This window comes from Notothenia coriiceps, unplaced genomic scaffold (genome assembly GCF_000735185.1).
Source record: "Notothenia coriiceps isolate Sejong01 unplaced genomic scaffold, NC01 NC01_scaffold00009970, whole genome shotgun sequence".
Taxonomy (NCBI): domain Eukaryota; kingdom Metazoa; phylum Chordata; class Actinopteri; order Perciformes; family Nototheniidae; genus Notothenia; species Notothenia coriiceps.
Genome location: NW_011342671.1, coordinates 545,190 through 555,800, shown reverse-complemented (window position 1 = coordinate 555,800; position 10,611 = coordinate 545,190). Strand labels below are relative to the sequence as shown.

General features: G+C 41.6%; 1 protein-coding gene across 1 annotated transcript in view; it reads right to left on the bottom strand.

Moving 5' to 3' along the window:
* Nucleotides 1-557: 557 nt before the first annotated feature.
* Nucleotides 558-10,611, bottom strand: part of LOC104945709 (protein-methionine sulfoxide oxidase mical3a-like) — a 26,279-nt gene continuing 16,225 nt past the window's right edge. The window contains exons 2-6 of the mRNA XM_010771417.1: nucleotides 2,577-2,982; nucleotides 1,537-1,744; nucleotides 1,272-1,388; nucleotides 1,023-1,124; nucleotides 558-703 (exon numbers count right to left, since the gene is read on the bottom strand). Coding sequence (XP_010769719.1) covers nucleotides 558-703; nucleotides 1,023-1,124; nucleotides 1,272-1,388; nucleotides 1,537-1,744; nucleotides 2,577-2,855 — 852 coding nt within the window. The 5' untranslated portion in view covers nucleotides 2,856-2,982. The remainder of the gene's footprint in view (nucleotides 704-1,022; nucleotides 1,125-1,271; nucleotides 1,389-1,536; nucleotides 1,745-2,576; nucleotides 2,983-10,611) is intronic.

Genomic DNA, 10,611 nt, shown 5'->3' with positions numbered 1-10,611 from the left:
GTGAGTGAGTGAGTGAGTGAGGGAGTGAGGGAGTGAGAGAGAGAGAGTGTGGGTGTCTGTGTTTGAGTGTGTGTTTGTCTGTTTGAAATTGTGTGTGTGTGTGTGTGTGTGTGTGTGTGTGTGTGTGTGTGTGTGTGTGTGTGTGTGTGTGTGTGTGTGTGTGTGTGTGTGTGTGTGTGTGTGTGTGTGTAAGCAGGTGGGGGAGAGAGAGAGAGATCTCTCGACTGGATTGAAAAGATCGAAAGTACTACAAATACTCAGACGCATTTTGCACACTTTTTGCATATTAGAAACGGAGTTGGCAACACTAAAACTGCAATATAATGTTTGTGTAGCAATGATACATACGACATATATTTTTTCATTGTCTCCAGTACCGACAAAAAGACCGATAACGTCGGAGCTTAACGGTACCACGGTCTTTAATAATTCAGCCCCGGGGCCCGTTTAATACCGGGACCACCACTGTGATTATGTTTGCTTTTACGACATATTAAACCCTGTAAATGCACACTGTAAATGCATCCAGATGTTCTGTATCATGACATTCATGTTTTTCAAGCCATGTGATTGCAGTTCATGGCTATCCCAGAGGGAGCCTGCTGCTTCCCTTCATTGATGCAGCTCTCAGTAGTACGGGGAGAGGTCACGGTACTCTGCTCCACAGGGGTTCCTGCTGCCAGTGTGGCATGAGGCCCCAACACTCATAGAGGAAACAGACAGCCAATTCAACAATTCCTATTATTCTCTGCAGGGAGAGCTGTCAGGAATTCTCTTTGGACGTAGCAGCCAGACACAAACAAACACACGCATACACAAATGTGCACAAATGTTCATTCATACGTGAGGATCGGAGTGAGGTCATGCAGCCGACCACAGCTGTACACAAGTGAGATCATAATCGTTCTGACTGACAACCAAGTCAGCTTAGAAAACACAAACAGGGCTGTTTGTGTTTTGCCTGGTTTAGTCGAGGCAAAAACCCGCGATGTATTTCTTCCAGTCAGTACATGCAGACTTGCCTGGTAGCGTGTTTCTCCTTCCATCTGCTCCAATGATGACATCAAACTCGAGTTCGTTGACAGGGTGTGTCCTGGGGTGGACCTCGGCCCTCCAGCCTATCCCTGAGAAAACACACAAGATGTGTAATCAGGCAGAAATCCATCAACAGAGCCAGCTTAAAGTCTCTGACAGATAGCTCCCTGATGGAACACATGTTCTGTTTCCATTCATTTTTCTTCTTCTTGTCATTCAGCTTATGACTCACTTACTTTCAGTTTCTTGATCTTCTGGGGGCTCAATGAGACTCTTGAATTCCACGTTGACATGGATCTCAATGCCCAGCAGGAGAGCCACTTTGAGCAGAATCAACTGAAGCTGACGAATACCTTTATTACAGTACAAAGAAGGAGAGAAAAGATTGACCTACAAAACCCAAATATGCATCACTTAAGCACATCAAACTCTTTATCCAAGCAAATAAATCATATACATCATATAGGTAGTGTTAGAAAACAATAGCACGACAAAACTCACTGATATGATCGATAGCACCAGCACAGAACTTTCCATAGAACTTCTTGGCCCCGAGGCCCCTGAGGTCCTGGATGGTGAAGGGCCAGAGATGCAGCACATTGTTCCGAGAGAAGGCGTCCCTCTTCTCTAGCAGCACCACTTTGGCCCCCAGGAAGGCCAGCTCGATGGCTGTACGTAGGCCACATGGCCCCGCACCAATGATTACACACTGCATACAGAGAGAAGCACATGTTATAGACAAGCCCTGAGAAAGATTTCAACCATTGACATGGAACAGCAGATCCACTGTCCATCTTTCACAACAGGCTGGAAACCCAAAAAAGCATTACCTGTTTTGCAACACGCAAAGAGAATACAAATGTATGAGAGTGAAATCAAGCTGTAGTTATTAACATGCTATTAACAAAATAAGCACGCTTGATTGGTCTATGTTGATGCTTTACATGCACCTCATTTAAATTTAAGAAAGAAAATCCATTGCAACTCAATTTTGCGTGGATTGGAAAATGGTCATGGGCCCACCTATCAAAACTGTCAATGTCCGAAAGCTAGGGCAAAGCTTGATTAATTAAAGATAAGTCAAGCTAAAATATGACAAAATATCTAATTTAATTAGCTTGACTTATGAAGGATAAAACCAGACAACTTAAGATAACATAACATACTGTAAGCTAACATGAGCAAAGATAACATAAGCCTAGCTACATTTAGATAGAATGGCATAAGCTAAGCTAAGTTACAAACTGTATTCATCTTAAAAGGATATGTTATTAGTTGGTTGATTAAATTAGCTTTATTTTTAGAGCACAGTTGAAAGACGCACTAGTCTTTCAATTCAACTTTTTAACAACAACAAATACAGCTGCTGATTGGCGGTCAGATACACTTTAAAACTTTTAAAACTTTAATAGCAACCATGAGCATCACATTACATGATTATTTAACAACAAGCACCACATTTAGCTCTCACTGAAATGACACCACCAAGAAGCAAAGTCACCTTCAAACTAGGCATGCAGTTTGTGATGATCTGGGCTTACCTTTGAGTTGGCACAGGCACGGCCTTTCTTATACTCCTTTTGAAAAGCCCGCTTATCTAACTTTGCCCAGAGTGCCTTGGCCTTCCAGTAGTTGAGTTTGGACTTGAGCTTGTGATAGAAGATCCTGTACTCGCCAGGCCTGACTTCCAGATGGTCACAGAGGTCCTGGAAGGCCTTGAGCGTGCCCTTGAACGTGGTCCCCTGGACAAACTTGTCGAACAGGACATGGGACTTGTTCACCCCATCTCCTCCAGTTGCACCGACTCCTCCATCCCCCATAGTCCAGACTCACACGGGGCTGTAGGGCCCTGCAACCCCCAGGCAGGGGTCTCTGGGTCCAGCCCCAGCCCTGGAACAAGCTCTCTCTGGTGGGGGGCTCTACCTCCCAGCCTCAGGCATCTTCATTCTGTCCACAAAAGAGAGAGAAACAAATAAGTTAATTAAAGAAGATCATGCTCATAAGCCAATACACAGGACTATAGAATCAGAATCAAGTTTATTGCCAGGTAAGTTTACACATACTGTACAAGGAATATGTTTTGGTATTTGGTGGTGCGAAAACAAACAATCTAAAAAACAAGTTACAAAGTAGGTAAAACTAAGAAATATATAAGGATTAGGGATGCTCCGATCGATCCGCCGATTTCATCTACCTCTGGAACAAGCTAAACTAGTTATAAATATATGTATTCTTCACTGTCAGGTCACTCATTACTGGATCAGTGATCGGAGCATCCCTAATAAGGATAATAAAAAATAAGTATTTTTAAGAAAGAATTTAGCATTAACAAAGGAATGAATTAGGCTGCCGGACATATGAAGAGCACTGGACCCTCCAAAGGAAAACAGGAAACAATCTGAGAATAAGTGTGTAGACCCGTCTGTGGCACAGATCGCTCCAGACAGGCACAGGATATAGCCAGTTCATCCCTAAATACTATGAAAAAGAACACAATCTGAGTCATTCAAGCTAATTATTTGGCAATAGAACACTGTTTAGAAGCCAGATAGTTTGATGCACTGTGCAGGCCCACTGGTTTTCCATAGCTTCCTAGAAACTAAGTGAGAGTTGACTTTTGGCATTTGTTTTACTACTATGAATAAAGCAGCTCAACTTTATGTGTTGTGAGTTTTCACCCTAAGGGGGGCGAGATATTTCATGTTGTCTGGCAGCTGTAGTTCAGCTGTCCTTCCTGGAATGTCTTGATGGGCCCTTTGTGAATATCTGTGACTGTATTTAGCAGCAGAAGCAGCCTTTTAAAAAAGGTCAGAGTTATTAAATGCAAGACTTAAAAACAGAGGATGAAAGACATCGATTGCAGCAAAGAATTGCTAAATGATAAGTTACCAGCCAAGCAGCAGTGGTTTGCAATAGCTGCCCAGGGCAAGGGTGCAGAAACTTGCTTTTCTTGCTGGAGGTCCACAATGGTAAAGCAAAAAAGTATATGTGCTTTCTGTCAACACAGATTCAATTCAAGAAATAACCTCGATCAGGAATAAACACAACATTAAATCTTGTTAACATTTTAGGGAACACACTGGTTCTACCTTCAAATGGACCATGCAAGCTCATGAAAGCCACATGGAAAGTTGTGTATTTGATATGCTTCGCGGGTCTAGTCATGAGAATAAAGCTTCAAAGCAAAGACGCAGTCACTTCATGATTAGCCACTGAGCTGTTCATTCAAAGGCAAAATGACAGCTGAAAAAGATAAGGCATTGGGAATATCAACCTCTTCAGAAATAAAAAAATATGACCAAAAAAATCGATTTAACCAAAGCTACAGTGCATTAGAAGCAAAAATACTATTTGATAAACGGCAAAGGACCATTTATGTCACCATTCAATTTCAGGGTGAAGACAAGACTTCGGTTACTTAAATCCAGATGAACAAACATACATTTTTCCACTGTCAGCCACCACTTATTCTGGGAAAGCCTGAGCTTTGTACCCCACTGTCCAGGAAGTTGAGCTAGTCCATAAAGACCAATGTAGTCCCAGTCCCATTGGCAACACATGATGAAAGGGAGGCAGGTACAGAGGTCAGCTTGTCTCTTATTCACACACTGCCAGCTCCTCACTGCAGTGGAAACACCAGCCTGTGGCTCTGGCTCTGCCTCCAGCCAGCCAGGATCAGGGCTGACGGATGCAGTGCCAGCACACAGACGGAAAGGGCCTCTTCCAACACAAGCATTTTCATTACTTGCTACATCATTTCCTCTATAAAACAACCCGTAAAGGTCCATCTGCACCCTCAGCGGTTGCGGGCTGCGGTTATGTATGTTCGTAGAATCAATTCAGTAGAGTATATGAATAATACTTTCTATCACTGGTCTCACTGGTGTTTAAGTCAAATTCAGACGACATCATCACTAATCAAACAAACCTAATATTGATTAGGCGCAATCAAAACAGTTACATTACAAATGACTCAATCGATGGCGCTTCATGTGCTAGTCAATACTAATGACTGTGTCAAATACATAAGTGTCATTCAAATAGTTATCAGGCATCTGGAGGCCTTTCCTGTGTATCTGCACAAGGATACAATATGCTGCGGTGGATTGTAGAGCAGAACTGAGATTCAGTCAAGCTTGCAGTTTCTTTAGTGTGCTGGAGGGGGGGGGAGTGTAATAGAAGTACACTGTGAATAAGCAGAGATGAAAGACAGTTTCAAGGTTATTTTCTACCCAAAAATAGGCCATTGTATCAGTCAGATTCTCAGAAGCTATGTCAATTGTAATCTTAACAACTTGAAAAAGCACAACAGAAGCCTCTTTAAACACAACAAGTTTTATGATGAGATTGTTCTTATCTTCACTCTTCTTTTCGACATAGATTATGTTTATTCATTTTATGAATGAAGGCAAGAATAGAGATCACGATTAATCAGCCTGGCGACTGTTTCATCAGGCCCAGAAAAATAAAGCAGATCTTCTCAAATTCCTCGTTTAAAGCTTCATGAAGCCGTAGGTAAAAAGAAGATGCATCAAACAGAACAGGAACTTGGGAGGATGGTCTCAGGGGGGAAATCATTCATCTCATGGTGAAATTAACTAGCTACTCTCTCCCCATTGGGGCCAAAATGATTTCCTTCTGCGGTTTCTTTTACTGTAAGGGCACAACGTTTATGGCAATGCATCAAAAGCCAAGCAGGGGAGATGATACTCTAACCTTTATGACACACATCAGAGAAAGCTGGCAGTAAACATCTAACACACTTTGAGCTCTTTGAAGGAATAAGCAACGACTGACTAGCATGCTGTGTCACAGTAAGTGTGTGTGTGTTATGTCAAAAGATGCAGCTGAGGCAGCTCTACCAACGTAATGCCAACATTAAACCTGACCTATAATTTGAATAATAGTAGCCTCCTGCAAAGATCCCCATATGCTCAGTCAACAGTAAGGTGCCGCTCACACGGGAACGTTTGCGTTTATGCACAGTATGCGTTTTCAAAAAAGTCTTCCGTTCACACGTATTCGTTTCATTTGACGTGTCTGTAGCAGCGAAGAAGAACACGGAGCAATGTTGCCATGGCTACCCTTCTGTTTATGCCCCTCGGTGGATTTAGCAACATGTAGTAGTTCATGTAATTCTCCATGTCCACTTGTTGCTGATGGTTGTGGTAGAGGAGCTGTAGATTTTGCACTAACATCTGTAGCATGGTCAGTAGCAGTAGCACTAGCTACAGCAGTGAGCAGCAGAGGCGGGGAGAGGTGGGGCTATCGTTATTTTTTTCAGGAAATTATCGTATAGAGGCGATTACACGGACTCGTTTGACCCCCCAGAGCGTTTCGTTTGCAAATCTATCCACCTTGGGACCCGTTATCGTTTGTGGGGTCCGTTTCTATCGTTTTGTTACGGCCTCGTGTAAATGAAAGGGCTATACGCAAGAGAAACTATGCAGATCCAGCCCGTTTTGTTCTCGTGTAAACGGCACCTCAATGTTGCATCATGTGTTTTCTGATTGGCGGAGAATGGTGACGGATTATCACAGTCACATTACTGGCCAGGGTAGCAACATGACATTAATAGCATTGTCTGAGGGAAGGGAAGTGTTCATGTTTTTCTATTATAGTAACATTTAAACACAACCACTTTAAGTGGATAATAAAATGAAGAAGAATCAAAGCAGCTTTGGCTCAGCAGGCACTCAAAATCTCCTGACATCTGGATGAGCTGTAGGATTTCACACATTCACAGAACTCACACAATAATTTACTCACATGCATGCAAAGCCTTAAGTGCACACATCCTTTCTCCTTCCTAAGCACACACAGACACAAACAAACAGCATGCCTTTGCTTTTTACTCGCTGTATTACATCATCCTGTAATCTGAAAATAGCGTTGGAGATTAGGCCACTAGGCTACATGTTGGACAGTATTGTTGTCGCAATATGACACTGTCACTACCAGCAGTAATACATAACAGACTATAATGGATTTCAAAGTCTGGATAAATGACTATATTGTTATTAGTACTGGCCTTGCAACTTTCTTTTGCATCAGATTTTATTTTTATTTCATCACCAGGCAATGGCTAAAAAGATTAATAAAAAAAAACATATCACAGACAATTAGACAATCATTTGAGGTTTTCTGTCAATAGAACTGCAGACAATAGTCGAAAAAGAAAACAACACAGGAGCTTTGAGGTAAACAAGTTAAGTCAATTGCTTTACCACCACTGAATAACAGAGCTAAGTAAGCTGGTCTGTGTCAGTGTCTGTCCTGAATTAGCATTTTGTCCTCCGTCACTCTCCCACACAGGGATGACTGATGCTTCGATGCCACTCTTGAGATGGAACCTGTTTACTTGAAAGTGCAGTTGACAATTTATTCCATCAAATTTGTAGCACACCAAACCTTTTTTATAATTTCTTAAAACCATGTAATGATAGCTGGGTATGACTGTGCTTCCGGTTTGCCTTAAGACTATTGGCAGGAGCCAACTCCATCAACATTATTGTGATAAAGTCAGACCCATATACAGTAATCCCAAAGTCCCACATTGATTTAGGTAGGCGTCCAGTAATGCCAATTACATTTTCCACATCAAAGGAGTTTCAGAGAGTATGTTTCTGCTAGGGGTGTAACGGTTCACAAACATTTCGGTTCGGTACTGTACGTACCTCGGTTTTAGGTCACGGATCGGTTCGGTACGTTTTCGGTACAGGAGAAAAAAATGATCACAAAACATAAAATATTTTTTTGGGGTTTTTAATTATTATTAAACTGTGAGTAAATTATTCACTCAAATAAATACAACATAAAATAAAATAAACATTAAGGTGCAGCGTTTCGATGAACTGAAATAATCTGTATTTGAACTTTACTGTACTAGTACTCACAAAACATAAAATATTTGTTTTGGGTTTTTAATTATTATTAAAGTGTGAATATTCACTAAAATAAATACAAAATATAATAAAATAAACATTAAGGTGCAGCATTTAGATGAACTGAAATAATCTGTACTTGAACTGTACTGTACTAGTTTGACATTAGGACTTGCTTGCTTGTCAGTGTTTCCGCCAGACCAGGGCTGAGAGGGCGTCCACCCCGTGTCACGTGACTATTTGTTTTGGTTTTTCAGTTGAATTCTACTTAAAGTTCAGGGTAATCAACTGTTAAAAACATACTGTTCACATTTTCTTCTCCAATAAATTGATGTTTTCAAAGTAAATGGATAATCGTTTTTAATAATCGTGATATCAATCATTGACCCAAATAATCGAGATTATGATTTTTGCCATAATAGAGCAGCCCTAGCCGGCAGTACACTTTCCGTCACAGGAACACGCTTTGCTGGCGGCGAAAATAATCCCACTAGAATCGTTTGCCCCTCCCACAGAGGGATTTCCAAGTCCTTTTCCTTTTCGTCATTTCAAGCGATAACAACTCTCGACCTTCTCTCGAATTGTTTATTTTTTTGGACGCTCTAGGCTCGAGTTCAGGGCGTTCCGAGCTGAATAAGGGCGTCAAATGACAGCAAGACGCCCCCCTGGCGGAAACGCTGTTGCTTGTCATTGTATTTTCATGTTTTTTATTAAGAAAAATTTACTTATCCACATTGCTTGCCGAAAGAGCAGATCTGCTGGCACTAACAATTAGGGATGTAACGACACCAAAAACTCACGGTACGATAATATCGCGATAAAAAGTCCACGGCACGATATTTATCGTGATATTGGAAAAAAAAGTGTTTTTATGTGATATTGAGTGATATTCACGTTCGGTGATGCCTTTTCAAATGAGTGTGCAAGTTTGATGTATTGCCAGCCGCGTAATCAATTTAAGTTGAACAATACCGACAAACAGCTTTGGTTTGGTCCACCTGTCTTTGTCTGTCATCCTTGTACGTAACTGCGAAACAAAATGTTCCCAAACCGGAGACTTCAATGATGATGGAGGATTTTCGAGCTCAACTTTATCTGCGTTCGCAATTTCGACAGTTCCTTAAATTACTGACTAAATTTGAACGCATCCCTGTGACCAGCTCTCATAGTATGCCTCTTGTCCAAATTACACTGAACGCTGCGACGCAGCACCTGAGATTACTTCCAAAAAGTTTTTCACGTTCTCAATGTTTTACGTTTAACGTTATATTCGTTCGGTACACTTCGGTACAGCCGAAGGGCCCATACCGAATATTTTCGGTACGAATACGTATACCGTTACAGGGCTCGACAGTAATGGTTGCCAGGTTGCCATTGGCAACCATTCAGAAAACATTTCAACCACTTCTTGGCCTTTGGTTGCCATCAGTGGCAACCAGTTTTTAACATAAAGAAGTAAGGACAGCAAACAGCTAAATGTGCACCCCAAAATAGATAAATATTAATTATTTGTTGTGACCAGTCGGAACCTGATACTTAAGTTGCACGTGCATTGGTGTGAGACTGCCAAGGCACACAGGGGGGAGTTAAAATATTTACCCGAACAAAAAGGACGTAGAAACGCAACCAATGTCGACACGGGGTGTCCCCGTCCTGATGAAATCGCGCGCCACATTGCGTCCCCAGAGTTGGCGATTGAAAAATTTTCGACCGCGAACGGTCGACGTTGGTCCGTAGCGAAAAACCAACGGTTTGACTTTTCAGACGCACGGTAAGAAATCAGTGGAATATAAATTTATTACTTCTATGAGTATGTCGATATGTAGTTGCCCATTATTTACTTTTACATGTCGTTTTCTTACGAAGTTTACGAAACTGTTATTCATTAATTGTGTGAATAAAACTTTCGAAATTCGACCAATCATTTTTGAACAGGTGGGAGTTAACGAACCATATTTTTTTGCGGCTCATCGGTCGACAATACAAGAATGTGTCTAGGGAACGTGTTTAACTTAACCTCGGTTCGCAGTGATCAAAGACCAGTAGGCACCCGCCCGGCCCGGACAAGAGTCAGGGAAAGTTTACACGCAAAAGAACTTGATTACACCGACTGGTCGCGGTGGTATCTCAGGGTAACCGGCACAGTCGGGTACTGTCAAGAACTTACCGGTCTGGGACTTATGTCGCAAAGATACTTTATTTACTTTTGGTAAGGTGTCCAATTCTTAATCTATACTTAATAATGTACGGATATTCTACTGGGAAACCATTATACAATTGCATATAAATTTTACACCAATGGAAAACATATGCTATCCACTAATATAAACAATACGGTTATAAAAGGACTACCCATTTCAAAACAAAAACGTGACACACTAAAACCCAACGTCGATTATTCTCACGCCCTGAAGAATAAAAACCCCTTCCGTTGAACATGGGCCTTCACTTACGTGTTGTCTCCGTCTTAGAAGATGAATACTAAAATGGAGGGTTCCGAGAATGTGTAAAGGAGGAAACGAAAAGCAAGTCCAAGTGGAACGCGAAATAGTCGCCATGAAGGGTATGACTAGTAGCAGACTCTACAACAACGGGTTGAAAAAATGGGGTGTCAGTTGTTTAGAATTAATCCGAAGCGGTAAAAAACATTTTGTTTTGTGTGCCGCGCGGCCACGTGCGCTACATGTGCACG